The sequence below is a fragment of the Gigantopelta aegis genome, chromosome 11 (genome assembly GCF_016097555.1).
Source record: "Gigantopelta aegis isolate Gae_Host chromosome 11, Gae_host_genome, whole genome shotgun sequence".
Lineage (NCBI taxonomy): Eukaryota > Metazoa > Mollusca > Gastropoda > Neomphalida > Peltospiridae > Gigantopelta > Gigantopelta aegis.
The window spans coordinates 14,374,732-14,394,542 of record NC_054709.1 but is presented as its reverse complement, the minus strand read 5'-3'; the positions used below and the strand labels follow the sequence as shown (position 1 = coordinate 14,394,542).

General features: G+C 39.9%; 1 protein-coding gene across 2 annotated transcripts; it reads left to right on the top strand.

Moving 5' to 3' along the window:
• The first annotated feature begins 533 nt into the window (after positions 1 to 533).
• Positions 534 to 19,595, top strand: LOC121385445 (metallophosphoesterase MPPED2-like). 2 transcript variants are annotated; one of them, XM_041516130.1, is made up of 8 exons: positions 534 to 678; positions 1,747 to 1,831; positions 2,998 to 3,110; positions 3,701 to 4,046; positions 6,405 to 6,579; positions 8,916 to 9,031; positions 10,224 to 10,334; positions 18,805 to 19,595. In XM_041516130.1, exons 3-8 carry the CDS (start codon positions 3,036 to 3,038, stop codon positions 18,978 to 18,980), a joined length of 999 nt encoding a protein of 332 aa, XP_041372064.1. In that variant the 5' UTR covers positions 534 to 678; positions 1,747 to 1,831; positions 2,998 to 3,035; the 3' UTR covers positions 18,981 to 19,595. The 2 variants fall into 2 exon arrangements, with proteins under 2 accessions (XP_041372064.1, XP_041372065.1); XM_041516131.1 differs by lacking the exon at positions 2,998 to 3,110.
• The last annotated feature ends 216 nt before the right edge of the window (positions 19,596 to 19,811 follow it).

Genomic DNA, 19,811 nt, shown 5'->3' with positions numbered 1-19,811 from the left:
ACTCGTATGGAAGACAAACTCGTATGGGGGAAAAGGCAGTGAACTCGTACTAATATATCCAATACTGTATAGTAACTTGTGTGTAGTTTTTATGCAGAGTTCGACAAATCCGCTAGCCCAACGTCCGTGACTAGTGGATTTTAAGTTTGGGCTAGTGAGAAACGCAAAACATGCATGCATTGTTTACGGTTTCTGTCGCAGGAAATAAGTCTAATGACATGCGTGTTTTGATTATAGGTGACTGCCGTTGACACGCAAATAGTTGACTGATGGGGACATAAATAAAAACAAGTGTCAAAATACACATTTAAGAGAAATATCAAAGTATATTCATACATCCCCATACGAGTTCACCGTTATTTTTTTTTCCATACGAGTTCGTTTTCCATACAAGTTTTCCATTCATACGAGTTAGTTTCCATACGAGTTCACCGCATCCCACGAAAACAGTCGGAAATACCCGAATAATCTATATTTAGAATGTAAACACATTTGGAATTTCACAACTCAAAGTGTGACTAGTGTAACATTGCTGTAAAATATTCTCGTCATTATTAACATAAATGTTTAAAATATTTATATATATATTTATTATTTTCGCAACAGTTTAATGTTAATTAAAAGTATTAAGGAATATCCAGTTGTTAAAGAAAGGCGTATCGTACGGATGGTTGTGAAGTAATGCATAGTTTAGATTGGTATATTGTCGTGATAACTCGTTTCCGACTCACATTTTTGTGTTTGTGTTGGGAGGGGATTGATCAGACTGATTTTTACCCGAATTAAACAGAAATACCAGAATCGACATTTATTCATATTTGCATTTCAAACAAACAGTCTACAGTATGGGAAGGGGGCATTATTTACATATTTGCATTTCAAACAAACAGTCTACAGGGGGTATGGGGAAGGGGGCGTCCCCTAGAAAGAAAATGGGTTACATTTAGGGTTAGGGTTAAGAAAATCTTACAGTAATGATAAGAGTAATTAATTTTATCAAACGGTTAACTTAAAAAAAAATCATCTGCAAAACAGTTTGGGTATGGCGCCATACCTGTTTTAACCTCTGGCAGAAACCCTGGCTACGGACTTTATATGCAATTTCCAGCAGTTATAGATAGCATCATAGGACAGCATATACCATGGCCTTTGATATATCAGTCATGAGTTATTTTTTAAAATATATATATATATATTTTTTTTTTTATTACATATATTTTTTTTAAATAACTGGCTTTGAAACTGCCAAAAAATATATGTAGATTATGGTAGCCCCACTCCCATGGCTAGTGATATTCAGTGTTGGGCTAGTAAATAACTACTATTGCCATGCCCAATGGCTAGTGAAAAAAGAATTGTCAAATGTTACAGTTAAGTATATTTTGTAAATATGAATATACTGAACCACTCCAACCCACAATGTTAATGTTTTTAAGCTCTATCTCCCTCTTTATGTGGCATGTGTCTGATTATTACTATTAGATAGTAAAATTTATTAACTTAAAGTAAAGTAGGGCTAGTGAATTTTTAGTCCTGGCTAGTACATTTTTTAAATCACTGATCCCATGGCTAGTGGATTTTTTTTTAATTCTAGAAGCCCTGATATTGAAAACACAAATTTAGTATGAAAATTACCAAACAAGCATTTTATTTTTTTAATATATACATATGTTTATTGGAGACAATTTTGTTATGTGTAATATTTTTATATTATAGGCTATGAAAACATTTCATTATGCCTTTCAGGAAACTGCTAAAGTAAAGACGGGAGACAGCTGCTGCTAGACTGACTGGAACTGGAACATCTTTGAAGTTGTACAGTTTCAGCAAGGTAAATTACGTAACAAATGACTCAATTGACAGACAGACACCGGCCTCAGTGGCATCGTGGTAGGCCATCGGTCTACAGGCTGGTAGGTACTGGGTTCGGATCCCAGTCGAGGCATGGGATTTTTAATCCAGATACCGACTCCAAACCCTGAGTGAGTGCTTCACAAGGCTCAGTGGGTAGGTGTAAACCACTTGCACCGACCAGTGATCCATAACTGGTTCAACAAAGGACATGGTTTGTGCTGTCCTGCCTGTGGGAAGCGCAAATAAAAGATCCCTTGCTGTTAATCGGAAGAGTAGCCCATCTAGTGGCGACAGCGGGTTTTCTCTCAAAATCTGTGTGGTCCTTAACCATATGTCTGATGCCACATAACCGTAAATAAAATGTGTTGAGTGCGTCGTTAAATAAAACATTTCTTTCAATTCACAGACAAGATATACATGTACATACAAGGCTTCTAGGTTATGGTAGCCCGACTCCCATAGCTAGTGATATTCAATGTTGGGCTAGTAAATAACTAATATTGCCATGCTCTATGGCTAGTGAAAAAAAAAAAGAGCTAAATGTTGCAGTTAAGTCTATTTTGTAAATATGAATATCCTGCCCCCACCCCGGCCCCCTAATGTTAGTGTTTTATTCTATATCTCTCTTTAAGTGACATATCTCATTATTATTATTATTTAATAAAATTGTATTAACTTAAAGTAAAGTAGGGCTAGTGGATTTTTAATCGTGGTTAGTAAATTTTTTAAATCACTGATCACATGGCTAGTGGATTTTATAAAAATTCTAGAAGACCTGTACATGTATAAAATCATAAATGTATGGCACTATAGTTTCATGAGATTTTATGCAGTTAGGTAACCGATTGTTTGGTTAAGTGATTATAGTTCCAGGGGCGTCGGAAGCGGTACGGCCATGGCCGTATCACATTTTAGGCCAGGAACGTTTTTTTTCTCTCGCATGGTACATATCTCATCACATACATAGCTTTCATGGCTGTACCAACTTTTAATTGCTTCCGATGATCCTGAGTTCTCGTAACCGATGAGTTAGGCCTACCTAATCCTAAAACACTTGAAATATGGTTCTGGGCTACACTGGTGGTTCAAAAACATAAACTGATTTTCACTTTCATTACTGATTTATGTTACTTTTAATTCTAGAATGTAATTGTTCACCACATAATCAATTGGCAGTTCTCATGATTTTAAAGTTCCGTAATCGACAAGCGAACAGAACAACGGTTCTCGTGAAATATTGTGCCCTGTATAAGAAGGTAAGTTCATTTCTTGACTTCCTTCTTGTATATATAATAGACTAACAGTGTACAGTGCAACATTTCAAAACCAGACCCTCTGTAAACTGGGTTTTCCTCAAAACCCGAACCCTCTCTAAGACTATATGTCAAAATTACCAAATGTTTGACATCCAATAGCCAATGATTAAACAAAACAAACTATAATTTTTAATTTTCAAGTAACTTCCAAATCCATGTAGCCATATTTTAAAAAAGTGGCTAAACTAGTTTACATATATTTCTTTTTAATTTTTCTCAAATAGTGATCTTGACAACAAGTTGTTTTACATCAAACAGTCATATTTTAAAATGTGCTGGGGTGTGGCTAAACAAATGTATATTCCTTCCCCCTCCCCCATATGATAACCTTGACAACCAGTTGTTATATATACCAAATACTGTAACCAAATATTAAAATATGCCGAGGTCTGGTTTAAGAAATTTATATTCCTTTTTTTTTCCCAAATGGTAACCATGACGACCAGTTGTTATATATGCCAAATAACCAAAAACTAAAATGTGCTGAGGTCTGGCTAAACAAATTTATGTTCTTTTCTTTTTCTCCCCAGACTGTAACCTTGACAACCAATTGCAACGATCATCAAATGGCTGGCAAAGAAAATGATATAAGTCCTGTTGTGATTGAAGTCCACCCCAACACTAAGGAGCCACAAAAGGCCTGGGCTAAAATCAAAGCACAGGTCAAGGTCAAGGACGTACAACCAGTCGAATCGAGCAAGTGGTGGTCCGACAAGTGCGTGAGGTTTGTGTGCGTATCGGACACTCACGTTCGACTCGAGAAGAAGAAGTCCGTCGGTTCGTCTGTCATTCCAGATGGAGATGTTTTGCTTCACACCGGAGATTTCTCCATGCGTGGCTGGCCAGAGGAGATTTCCTTGTTCAACACCTACTTTGGTAATACAGTAAAGTACTTTTAGAATGAACACGCTTACAACAAACTATCGGTTGAAACGAATTGAATGTAAACTCCCGATTTCCCCCCCTATATAGTATATAAAAGTTATTAAACGAGTTTGTGTGTCGTACTGATTTTACAAAACGAGTGTCAGGATTATTGTATTGCCCGAGCGATAGTGACGGTACTACATGAATCCTGACACGAGTTTCGTAAAATCAGTACGACTCACACGTGAGTGTAATAATTTCTTTATTATCCATATTATTATTGTTGTTTTCTTTATCAAGAACAAGACCCAACTCAAAATGTTTCAGCCACAACTAGAAGGAGACGACGAAATGACGCCATATTTCAACTGCCCAGTCTGAGCTAGGACCGGAGAAGCAACATCATGTTATGACGTAGCTTCCCAAAATTACGTCATTAAACTTGTTATTACACGTGTGCTTCATATGATTATTATTAACTCGGTTATGTTGAACAAAATGGATAATAATAATAAATTTTAATGTATAGAATGAACTATGTATAGTGAATTAACTGTTAAAACGAACCAATTTTTTTGGTCAAAATTGTTAATTTCAGTGTAAATTAGTGCATATACAGCGAACCGATAATATTTTTGTTTGTTTCTTATTTGTATCTTATCAGTTAGTAGCATTAACGGCAATGCATCAAAAATTACTTTACTGATAAGATCTGTTAGATAACGTCCGCGTACATTTACGTAGTCGGCTGGCATCATTGGAATAATGTATTGAACAATTAACAGCTAACGGCTAACTTCTGTAAACGAACTACTGTTATAAAGAACCGATGTTCCTGGTCCCTTGCAGTTCGTTATAAGAGTACTTTACTGTATACTGTAAATCAGAAAATATTAGCGATCTTAAAATTTAGCGAAATCCAAATAAGTCAGAGCTGACACTGGAAAGAATTTGGGTTTAGCCAATTTTCAGATATAGTGTGGTATTTCCTTGAATGTTATTAAAATGTGGTTAATTTGGGAAATATTTTATCGGCCAAAGACTACATGTTGTAATCACTTTGTATAAAAATTAGCAATTGGCTAATTTGGCAATGCAGGCCCTACAGGTCGAGCCCTGATAAGTGACATACATGTATTAGCATGTAGAACTTTAGTGAGGGAAGGAAATGTTTTATTTAACGATGCACTCAACACAGCAGGTTTCCTCCCTCAATATCTGTGTGGTCTGACGTCGTATAACATAAATAAAATGTGTTGAGTGTGTCATTAAATAAAACATTTCTTTTCTTTTTCTCTTTCTGGTAAACTGGGTTTTCCTGAAAACCGGACCTTCAGTAAACTGGGTTTTCCTCAAAACCGGGCACTCGGTGAACAGGGTTTTCCTCAAAACCAGACCTTCAGTAAACTGGGTTTTCCTCAAAACCGGAAATTTTTCGTGGTTTCTTTTTAAATATTGGTATAGAAAAGAACCCCTCTAAACTGAAAACATATTTTATTTACGGTTATATGGCATCAGACATATGGATATGGACCACACAGATATTGAGAGAGGAAACCCGCTGTCGCCATTTCATGGGCTACTCTTTTCGATTAGCAGCAAAGGATCTTTTATATGCACCATCCCACATAGGATAGCACATACCATGGCCTTTGATTTACCAGTCATGGTGCACTGGCTGGAGCGAGAAATAGTGCAATGGGCCCACTGACGGGGATCGATCCCAAACCGACTGTGCATCAAGCGAGCGCTGTACCACTGGGCTACGCCTCGCCCCAACTTTAGTGAGGTCGTCATTTTGTAGTTGTGGGATCAGCTAAAATAACGTTCTTGATCAATCTCGATGTTATGCAGCTTACAGACATCTAGAATTTAGTAGAAAATTGCAATACCGTAATGTGCATGCTAACTTCATGTAACTATTGTTGTTTGCTATCCTTTTGGTTTAATCAGTAGCATGTAATCATTGTTGCCAGTTCAGTCATTCACAGACCAAAACAATCGCACAAACATTTTTGGAACAGGCTGTCGTATACGTCTCTTTAAATTTAACGTCATGAAATATTAGCGACTAGTATGACCTCGATATTTGCCAACATTTTATGCTCACTAACATTTCCTTATTTACAGTATTTTCTTCAAACTATGTTTTGAAAAAGATAATTAAGGGACGATCTATGAGTTTTCTTGGGATGGTATAATTTAAAATTGGCCCTATTAATTGTAAATGTGTTGTATGCTATTGATAGGTTAAAGGCACTTGCAGTATTCAAGAGACTGCACACACCCAGAATTATCTCTGGATCCACTCCTGTATTTTTTTCTTAAGGAAATTTCAACACTGAATGTGTTTTTCATTCGTTGCAGGTTCTCTGAAACATCGGGTCAAACTGTTGATTGCTGGCAATCATGACATGACCCTTGACCCAAAGGTCAATTCACATGATATAGTAAAGAAGTCACGTGACCTGCTCACAACCTTCACCTACTTGGAAGACTCATTTGTGACTGTATATGGTATCAAGATCTTTGGAGCACCATGGTGTGTCATACAGCCTTCCATTTTTGTAGGGGATGGGGGGGGGGGGGGGGACAGGCTGGCTTTTGCCCGAATTAAATGAAAAATGCCTGAATCTGGATAATAACATTTATTCATATTAGCATTACTACCAAACAGCTATATAGGATTGCAAACGAATCACTACGCATTTTTACATGGATTACAGCTAATTTTGAGGGTAGAGTGATGGAAATACATGGTAGAAAGGTGTCAGATTAGCACATTTTGCCCGAATATCTATATAATTTTTGCCCGAATTTGAGGTTTTGCTCCAGCACTAGGGGAGTATTTCCCCCCCCCCCCCCCCCCAATGCCCCCATCTCGTACGCTTTTGTGTGTTGTTACAGTCTTAAACGTGGTGTCTTAAAATTGCATCTTTGCAATGTAAATATACACAATCATAGCCTAAATTGTTTATTTCTTAGCAGAGAAATTGAGAATACTACATGAGTGGTCATTAAATACCATTTATCTTAAGAGATGTTTTAAAGTGTATTGACTGAGCAAAACCGAAGATAATGATATCTAATCATAATGGACACGAATGTAGTATTCTATTTCTTACATATCCTCAAAAACCAGGTCTTAATCAAACTGAAATTTATTTACAGCCCTTGCAATTATAGCTACCTTATGCATCACAGACAATGGATAATCTAAACAGTAAAATACAAGTAATGAAAGAAAGAAAGAAGTGTTTTATTTAATGACGCACTCAGCACATTTTATGGCATCAGACATATGGTTAAGGACCACACAGATTTTGAGAGGAAACCCGCTGTCTCCAATACATGGGCTACTCTTCCGATTAGCAGCAAGGGATCTTTTATTTGCGCTTCCCACAGGCAGGATAGCACAAACCATGGCCTTTTGTTGAACCAGTTATGGATCACTGGTCGGAGCAAGTGGTTTACACCTACCCATTGAGCCTTGCGGAGCACTCACTCAGGGTTTGGAGTCGGTATCTGGATTGAAAATCCCATGCCTCGACTGGGATCCGAACCCAGTACCTACCAGCCTGTAGACCGATGGCCTGCCACGACGCCACTGAGGCCGGTTATACAAGTAATGTTTCATTTCAGTGATCATAAATGGTTCTAATAGTGAACAATATGCATTGAGTGTTTAACAACTAGGGTATGTCTCTTTAAGGATACATTATACTCAATTCAATTTTTGTGGGGGGGGGGGGGGGGATGTAGCCCAGTGGTAAAGAGCTCGCCCTGAGGTAGGCCTATTGAACTATTTCTCATTCCAGCCAGTGCTCCACAAATGGTATAACAAAGCCGGTGGTATTCTGTCTGTGGGCTGCTGCATATAAAAGATCCTCTGCTGCTAATCGGAAAGAGTAGCCCATTGCATGGCAGAAAGAAAGAAAGAAGTGTTTTATTTAACGACGCACTCAACACATTTTATTTACGGTTATATGGCGTCAGACATATGGTTAAGGACCGCACAGATTTTGAGAGGAAACCCGCTGTCGCCACTACATGGGCTACTCTTCCGATTAGCAGCAAGGGATCTTTTATTTGCGCTTCCCACAGGCAGGATAGCACAAACCATGGCCTTTGTTGAACCAGTTATGGATCACTGGTCGGTGCAAGTGGTTTACACCTACCCATTGAGCCTTGCGGAGCACTCACTCAGGGTTTGGAGTCGGTATCTGGATTAAAAATCCCATGCCTCGACTGGGATCCGAACCCAGTACTTACCAGCCTGTAGACCGATGGCCTAACCACGACGCCACCGAGGCCGGTTGCATGGCAGAAGCAGGTTTCCTCTATCATTGCCTGTGTGGGCCTTCAAGGGACAGACTCTGGTTTCAGCCCGTGAAAATTAACACTAAGTTTAGTTAATCTACAAACCTGTAACACGTTTGAATAAAGTTACAACTGAGTGAAACATGAGTCTGTGACTTTGAAATGGTGAAATACCCTCTAAAAATAGACTAAAACTCGACTCCGTAACTCTTACCTCTCAGATAAACGTGCATTTTTAAAAATAAGAGAAATGAATTTTGTGATATTAAAAACACCAGGATGATCAAAAACACTTCAAATGTACGGAAATGGATACACTAAACCATAAAATCTAAGTAAAGTATGATTTCAGTTGTCAAAAACGGCTCTAATAGTAAAACATATGCCTTAGTGTTTAAAAACTAGGGTATGTCCCTTTAACTGTTATTAAAATGTGTTGATTGCATCATTAAATACAACATTCCTTCTTTCATTTTCCTTGGAGTTGTCTTGTCGGCTCGTGGTTGTATAATCTTCAATGCAAGTAATTAATAATTATCTTCACTGGATTTTTTTCAGGGTTCCAACATGTGGTTGTTGGGGATTCACCTTATCAAGGGGCAGACAACTCTTGGATCACTGGAATCTCATTCCAAATGATGTTGATATTTTGATGACACATGGACCACCTATAGGTACACAGATATATATACAATGTATATATATATATAGAGAGAGAGAGAGAGAGAGAGACAGAGAGAGAGACAGACAGACAGACAGAGACAGACAGACAGAGAGAGAGGGGGGAAGGAGAGAGACAGACGAGGGAGACAGACAGACAGACAGAGAGAGAGAGAGGGGGTGGGAGAGAGACAGACAGAGAGAGAGAGAGAGGGGGGTGGGAGAGAGACAGACGGAGAGGGAGAGAGACCGAGAGGGGGAGAGAGAGAGACAGACAGACAGACAGATAGGAACTATTTTGTTTTGGTGTACAGATATTCTAAGCGATAGATTATAGGTGTCAATCAATACACACATGGACCTACTATGTAAAATTGTGAAATAAAATTAATTTTATTTTTCATACTATATAGGCCTGTAGCAATGATATCTGGAGGGGGTTGGTTGGGTGGCCTGCTCCAAGATAAAATAAAATAAACGTTTACACAATTGATATATCAAAGGCCACGATATGTGCTGTCCTGTCTGTGGGAAAGTGCATATAAAATAACCCTTGCTGGTAATGAAAATATTTTGCAGGTTTCTTCTAAGACTAGGGGTCTGAATTTAGCTCGGTCAGTTGAGCGCTCGCCTGATGTGGTTGCGTCGTAGGATCAAACCACCATGGTGGATCCATTCAACTGATTGGTTTTTTTTTCTCATTCCAACCAGTGCACCACAACTGGTCAAAGGCCGTGGTATGTGCTTTCCTCTCTGTGGGAAAGGTCATATAAAAGATCCCTTGCTGCTAATTAAAAAATGTAACTGCTTTCCTCTGATGACTGAGTCAGAATTACCAAACATTTGACATCCAATAGCTGATGATTAATTAATCAATGTGCAGTTGGAGAGATAGGGACTGGGATGTGGAGGTGGACAGTAAAAGAAGTTGAAAGATAGGAGTTACCAGATTGGGAAGAAATGAGATGGAATTCAAAGGAGAGAAAGGAAAGAGGGCAGTGGGATAAAAAAAAAAAACCTTGTAATCAATGTGCTCTAGTGGTGTCGTTAGACAAAACAAACTTCCAAGACTATGTATCAGACTTATCACATCCAATAGCCGATGATTAATAAATCAATGTGCTCTAGTGGTGTCACTAAACAAAATAAACGTTTAACTTTATAAGGATGATGACAATGAATTTTTTATTTTTGTTGTTGTTGCAGGGTATGGTGATAAGACGTTGTTTAAAAAACATGTGGGCTGTGTTGAATTACTGAACACTGTACAGAGACGAATTAAGCCCAAATACCACGTGTATGGACATATCCATGAAGGTATTACATCAATTGGTATAAACACATGGGCTGTGTAGAATTATTGACAACAATACAGAGACGAATTAAGCCCAAATATCACATGTATGGACATATTCATGAAGGTATTACCTTAGTATAAACACATGGGCTGTGTAGAATTACTGAACACAGTACAGAGATGAATTAAGCCCACATATCACATGTATGGACATATACATGAAAGTATTACATTAGTATAAACATGTGGGCTGTGTAGAATTACTGAAGACAGTACAGAGACGAATTAAGCCCACATATCACATGTATAGACCTATTCATGAAGGTATTATATTAGTATAAAGACATGGACTGGGTAGAATTACTGACAACAGTACAGAGATGAATTAAGCCCAAGTATCACGTGTATGGACATATTCATGAAGGTATTACATTAGTATAAACACATGGGCTGTGTAGAATTATTAAACACTGTACAGAGACGAATTCAGCCCAAATATGACTTGTATGGACATATTCGTGAAGGTATTACATTAGTATAAACACATGGGCTGTGTAGAATTACTGACAACAGTACAGAGACGAATTAAGCCCAAATATCACATGTATGGACATATTCATGAAGGTATTACCTTAGTATAAACATGGGCTGTGTAGAATTACTGAACACTGTACAGAGACGAATTAAGCCCAAATATCACGTGTATGGACATATTCATGAAGGTATTACATTAGTATAAAGACATGGGCTGTGTAGAATTACTGAAGACGGTACAGAGACGAATTGAGCCCAAATATCACATGTATGGACATATTCATGAAGGTATTACATTAGTATAAACACATGGACTGTGTAGAATTACTGAAGACAGTACAGAGATAAATTAAGCCCAAATATAATGTGTGTGGTCATATTCATGAAGGTATTCAGTGTTTTTGTCAGAAAGAAATTTTTGGGCATGGCGCTATGGAATTGAATGCAACCACAGTCAACAGGGGCTATGGGGGGACTTCCCCCAGAAAGAAAATGGGTTAGGTTTAGGGTTACAGTTAAGAAAATCATACAGTTGATAAGAGTAATTAATTTGGTTAAAAGGTCAACTTAAAAAATAACATCTGTGAAAAAAACAAATTGGGTATGGCGCCATACCCGTTTTACCCTCTGGCAGAAACCCTGGTATTACATTAATTAGTATAAATATGGGCTGTGTAGAATTACTGAAGACAGTACAGAGATGAATTAAGTCCACATGTGTATGGACATATTCATGAAGGTATTACATAAATTAGTATAAACACATGGGCTGTGTAGAATTATTGAACACTGTACAGAGACAAATTAAGCCCACATATCGTGTGTATGGACATATTCATGAAGGTATTAATTAGTATAAACACATGGGCTGTGTAGAATTACTAACAACAGTACAGAGACGAATTAAGCCCAAATATCATGTGTATGGACACAATCATGAAGGTATTACATTATCATGTGATAGCAAAGGGTGTCTCACCACGATTATATTTGTAGTGTAGACCAATAAAAATGGGGATGGATCTAGCTCAGTTGGTAAATTGCTTGCCTGAGGTTCTGTGGTCGCAGGATCGAACCTCCTTAGTGGACCCATTCTCAGATTGTAGCCTGTCTTGGACTCTGGGAAATTCGGATAATGTTCCCAAGACAGACGTGCTTGAACCATCAACCAATGTAAGCATTGTTGATTGATTGATCTCTGATTGTTTTTTTCCCATCCCAATCAGGGCCCCATGGCTGCTCTATCAAAAGCTGTGGTATGTGCTGTCGTGTCTGTGGGAAAGTGGATATAAAAGATCCCTTGCTGCTAATGAAACAATATAGTGGGTTTCCCCCAAAGACTATGATAAAATAATCAATGTGTTTTGGTAGTGTCATTAAACCAATTGAACAAACTTTTATCCTCTGAAAATGGTTTGTTTTTGTGGCTGCACTACTGTCCACTTCGTTTTTTGTTTTTTTCCAACTCATCATCATGATTATCTGTCAGTCTTGTCATTCCTTCTCTTCTTCCCTCACCTTTCTATCCAGTCCTCCTTCCATCCATTCTGCCATCCATCCATCCACCCATCCATCCATCCATCCATCCATCCATCCATCCACCTTTCCATCCAATCCTCCTTCCATCTATTCTGCCATCCATCCACCCACCCATCCATCCATCCATCCAGTCCTTCTTCCATCCATTCTGCAATCAATCCATCCACCCATCCATCCATTCATCCATCCATTCATCTAATTATCCATCCAGTCCTCCTTCCATCCATTCTGCCATCCATCCACCCAACCATCCATCCATCCATCATCCATCCATCCATCTATCCACCCATTCATCTATCCATCCATTCATCCTCCCACCCATCCATCCACCAACAAATCCATCCACCCACCCATCCATCTATCCATCTACCTGTCTATCCATCTGTCCATCCATCCATCATTCACCCACCAAAAAATTCCATCCATCCACCCACTAATAAATCCATCCATCCATCCATCCACCCACCAACAAATCCATCCATCCATCCAACCATCCACCCGCCAAACAATACATCAATCCATCCAACCATCCATCCACCCACCCACCAACCAATAAATCCATCCACCCATCAATAAATCCATCCAACCATCCACACACCAATAAATCCATCCACCCACCCATCAATAAATCCATCCATCCATCCATGCACCCACTAATAGATCCATCCATCCATCCATCCACCCATCAATAAATCCATCCATCCATTCATCCGCCCATCTATAAGTCCATTCAACCATCCACCAACCAATAAATCCATCCATCCATCCACCTATCAATAAATCCATCCATCCATTCATCCACCCACCAATAAATCCATCCATTCATCCACCCATCAATAAATCCATCCATTCATCCACCCACCAATGAGTCCATCCATCCATCCACCCACCAACCAATAAATCCATCCACCCATCAATAAATCCATCCAACCATCCACACACCAATAAATCCATCCACCCACCCATCAATAAATCCATCCATCCATCCATGCACCCACTAATAGATCCATCCATCCATCCATCCACCCATCAATAAATCCATCCATCCATTCATCCGCCCATCTATAAATCCATTCAACCATCCACCAACCAAGAAATCCATCCATCCATCCACCTATCAATAAATCCATCCATCCATTCATCCACCCACCAATAAATCCATCCATTCATCCACCCATCAATATCTCCATCCATTCATCCACCCACCAATGAGTCCATCCATCCATCCACCCATCAATAAATCCATCCATCCATTCATCCACCCACCAATAAATCCATCCATCCATCCACCCATCAATAAATCCATCCATCCATACACCCACCCATCAATAAATCAATCCACCCACCAATAAATCCATCAATCCATCCAACCATCCACCCACCAACCAATACATCCAACCATCCACCCACCAACCAGTACATCCAACCATCCACCCACCAACCAATAAATCCACTCACCCACCCACCAATAAAATCCATCCATTCATCCACCCACCAATAAATCCATCCATCCATCCACCCACCAATACATCCATCCATCCACCACCCATCAATAAATCCATCCATCCATCCACCCACCCACCAATAAATCAATCCACCCACCAATAAATCCATCAATCCATCCAACCATCCACCCACCAACCAATACATCCAACCATCCACCCACCAACCAGTACATCCAACCATCCACCCACCAACCAATAAATCCACTCACCCACCCACCAATAAATCCATCCATTCATCCACCCACCAATAAATCCATCCATCCATCCACCCACCAATACATCCATTCATTCATCCACCCACTAATAAATCCATCTACCAATAAATCCATCCATTCATCCATCCATCCATTCACCCACGAATAAATCCATCCATCCATCCACCAATAAATCCATCCATTCATACACCCACTAATAAATCCATCCATCCACCAATAAATCCATCCATCCATCCATTCACCAACGAAAAAAATCCATCCACCAATAAAGCCATCCATTCATCCACCCACCAATAAATCCATCCACCAATAAATCCATCCATCCATCCATCCATCCACCAATAAATCCATCCATTGATCCACCCACTAATAAATCCATCCACCAATAAATCAAGCCATCCATCCATCAATCCACCAATAAATCCATCCATCCACCCATCAATAAATCCATCCATCCATTCATCCGCCCATCTATAAATCCATCCAACCATCCACCAACCAATAAATCCATCCATCCATCCACCTATCAATCAATCCATCCATCCATTCATCCACCCACCAATAAATCCATCCATCCATCCATCCATCCACCCATCAATAAATCCATCCATTCATCCACCCACCAATGAGTCCACCCATCCATCCACCCATCAATAAATCCATCCATCCATTCATCCACCAATGAGTCCATCCACCCATCAATAAATCCATCCATCCACCCACCCACCAATAAATCAATCCACCCACCAATAAATCCATCCATCCATCCACCCACCCAACCAATACATCCAACCATCCACCCACCAACCAGTACATCCAACCATCCACCCACCAACCAATAAATCCACTCACCCACCCATCAATAAATTCATCCATCCATCCACCCACCAATAAATCAATCCATCCATCCACCCACCAATACATCCATTCATTCATCCACCCACTAATAAATCCATCTACCCTCCATCCATCCATCCACCTTTCCATCCAGTCCTCCTTCCATCTATTCTGCCATCCATCCACCCACCCGTCCATCCATCCATCCATCCAGTCCTTCTTCCATCCATTCTGCAATCAATCCATCCACCCATCCATCCATCCATCCATTCATCTATCCATCCATCCAGTCCTCCTATCATCCATTCTGCCATCCATCCACCCAACCATCCATCCATCCATCCATCCATCCATCCATCTATCCACCCATTCATCTATCCATCCATTCATCCTCCCACCCATCCATCCACCAACAAATCCATCCACCCACCCATCCATCTATCCATCTACCTGTCTATCCATCTGTCCATCCATCCATCATTCACCCACCAAAAAATGCATCATACATCCATCCACCCACTAATAAATCAATCCATCCATCCATCCACCCACCAATCCATCCATCCATCCACCCACCAAACAATACATCCATCCATCCAACCATCCATCCACCCACCAACCAATAAATCCATCCACCCATCAATAAATCCATCCAACCATCCACCCACCAATAAATCCATCCACCCACCCATCAATAAATCCATCCATCCATCCATGCACCCACCAATAGATCCATCCATCCATCCATCCACCCATCAATAAATCCATCCATCCATTCATCTGCCCATCTATAAATCCATTCAACCATCCACCAACCAATAAATCCATCCATCCATCCACCTATCAATAAATCCATCCATCCATTCATCCACCCACCAATAAATCCATCCATCCATCCACCCATCAATAAATCCATCCATTCATCCACCCACCAATGAGTCCATCCATCCATCCACCCATCAATAAATCCATCCATCCATTCATCCACCCACCAATAAATCCATCCATCCATCCACCCATCAATAAATCCATCCATCCATCCACCCACCCACCAATAAATCAATCCACCCACCAATAAATCCATCAATCCATCCAACCATCCACCCACCAACCAATACATCCAACCATCCACCCACCAACCAGTACATCCAACCATCCACCCACCAACCAATAAATCCACTCACCCACCCACCAATAAATCCATCCATTCATCCACCCACCAATAAATCCATCCATCCATCCACCCACCAATACATCCATTCATTCATCCACCCACTAATAAATCCATCTACCAATAAATACATCCATTCGTCCATCCATCCATTCACCCACGAATAAATCCATCCATCCATCCACCAATAAATCCATCCATTCTTACACCCACTAATAAATCCATCCACCAATAAATCCATCCATCCACCAATAAATCCATCCATCCATCCACCAATAAATCCATCCATCCATCCATTCACCCATGAAAAATCCATCCACCAATAAAGCCATCCATTCATCCACCCACCAATAAAGCCATCCACCAATAAAGCCATCCATCCATCCACCAATAAATCCATCCATTCATCCACCCACTAATTAATCCATCCACCAATAAATCCATCCATCCATCCATCCACCAATAAATCCATCCATCCATCCATCCACCCATCAATAAATCCATCCATCCTTTCATCTGCCCATCTATAAATCCATCCAACCATCCACCAACCAATAAATCCATCCATCCATCCACCTATCAATAAATCCATCCATCCATTCATCCACCCACCAATAAATCCATCCATCCATCCATCCATCAATAAATCCATCCATCCATCCATCCATCAACCCATCAATAAATACATCCAGCCATTCATCCACCAATGAGTCCATCCACCCATCAATAAATCCATCCATCCACCCACCCACCAACCAATACATCCAACCATCCACCCACCAACCAGTACATCCAACCATCCACCCACCAACCAATAAATCCACTCACCCACCCACCAATAAATTCATCCATCCATCCACCCACCAATAAATCAACCCATCCATCCACCCACCAATAAATCAATCCATCCATCCACCCACCAATACATCCATTCATTCATCCACCCACTAATAAATCCATCTACCAATAAAAAAATCCATTCACCCACGAATAAATCCATCCATCCATCCATCCACCAATAAATCCATCCATTCATACACCCACTAATAAATCCATCCACCAATAAATCCATCCATCCACCAATAAATCCATCCATCCATCCACCAATAAATCCATCCATCCATCCATTCACCCATGAAAAGATCAATCCACCAATAAAGCCATCCATTCATCCACCCACTAATTAATCCATCCACCAATAAATCCATCCATTCATCCATCCATCCATCCATCCATCCACCAATAAATCCATCCATTCATCCACCCACTAATAAATCCATCCACCAATAAATCCATCCATCCATCCACCAATCCACCAATAAATCCATCCATCCATCCATCCACCCATCAATAAATCCATCCATCCATTCATCTGCCCATCTATAAATCCATCCAACCATCCACCAACCAATAAATCCATCCATCCATCCACCTATCAATAAATCCATCCATCCATTCATCCACCCACCAATAAATCCATCCATCCACCCACCAATGAGTCCATCCATCCATCCACCCATCAATAAATCCATCCATCCATTCATCCACCAATGAGTCCATCCACCCATCAATAAATCCATCCATCCACCCACCAATAAATCCATCCATCCATCCAACCATCCACCCACCAACCAATACATCCAACCATCCACCCACTAATTAATCCATCCACCAATAAATCCATCCATTCATCCACCCACTAATAAATCCATCCATCCATCCATCCACCAATAAATCCATCCATTCATCCATCCGTTCATTCACCCACAAATAAATTCATCCATCCATCCACCAATAAATCCATCCATCCATCCATTAATCCATCTATCCATCCATCACCCACCAGTAAATCCGTCCATCCATCCATCCAACCACCAACCAATAAATCCATCCATCCATTCATCCATCCACACCAATAAATCCATCCATCCATTCATTCATCCAACCACCAATAAATCCATCCATCCATCCATCCATTTCATGGCCCATTTGGCTCAATCTTGTTATAAACAATGTCTGCAAATATACACTCTTTGAACTTTCCCTGTTTAGGTTGAAAACTGTCACATTTCTAAAATATTAGACTGTGTCTTATAGTCATAGTATAACGAGATATTTCCTTGGTTTAAAACTACCATGATTCCAGAATGGTAGACTGTGTGTGATAGTCGTAGTATAACGAGATATTTCCTTGGTTTAAAACTAACATGATTCCAGAATGGGAGACTGTGTCCCATAATAGAAGAGACATTTCCTGTTAACAACATCAGCAAATATGTACACTTTGACACTTCTCCATTTAGGGATAAAGTTTTGTTTTGTTTTGTTTAACAACACCACTGGAGCACATTGATTAATTACTCATCAACTATTGGATGTCTAACGTGATCATTCTGGCTGATAGTCAACAGAGGAAACCCGCTACATTTTTCCTAATGCAGCAAGGGATCTTTTACATGCACCATCCCTCAGACAGGATAGCACATACCACGGCCTTTGATATACCCGTCGTGGTACACTAGCTGAAACGAGAAATAGCCCAATAGGCCCACCAACAGGGATTGATCCCAAACTAACCGCACATAAAGCGAACACTTAACCATTGGGCTTTGTTCTTCCCCTTATTTAGGAATAAAGCAAATTAGGTTGAAAATGACCACTATTCCACGTGTCTTTTTGTTCGTTTCAGGTTACGGCATGAGAACAGATGGGCAGACAGTGTTTATTAATGCCTCGGTGTGCAGTAAACACTACAAGCCAGTGCATAAACCAATCGTCTTTGACTACCCATTACCAGAAGGACACACGAAGGATGAAATACTCGATCTCGCCATCACAAGTGTGACAGCCGACGCTAACAAATGATGATGGATTTCTTACTCTCACCTTCAGATTTACTAAAGTAGATGGTTATGAAGACACAGCTGATAACCAACATGGATCAAGATGTAATGTTCGTTTAGACAAGTGAGAAATACATGTTAAAGATAAGGTCCAATTTAGAACTGTAGGTTAAGTATATGTAAAAAGGTGGGGTCTATTAGTGCCATATGTTAAATGTATGTTAAAGGTAGGGTCCTTCAGTACATCAAATATATGTTAACAAGGAATGATGGTAGGTGGCATTAGAAGGATGAGTAAAAGCTTGATTTACTCTTTTGATGGCATTTAGACTATAGGTTCCACACCACCTTTAATTACTCCATGCAGTTCAATGTATACTCTTCAAAACAAGAGTACTTGTAATCATCAAAGAAAGACTTCAAAATGTATTTTCCTAAACTGGATTATGTTAAGATGCTACAAGTAACAACACAATAAACGCTGGTGTGGTGCCTATAGTGTTCCTCTTGACAATCCAATGACCCAACCACTAGTTTTGTCGGCACATTTGATATAAAGAAGGAAGGAAATATTTTATTTAACAACGCATTCAACACATTTAATTATGGTTATATGGCATCAGACATATGGTTACTGACCACACAGATATTGAGGGAGGAAACCCGCTGTCGCCACTTCATGGGCTACTCTTTCCGATTAGCAGCAAGGGATCTTTCATATGCACCATCTCACAGACAGGATAGCACATACCATGGCCTTGATATACTAGTCGTGGTGCACTGGCTGTGATGAGAAATAGCCCAATGGGCCGCCGACGGGGGAAAATTTGAATAATGTTAATTTCAAATGATA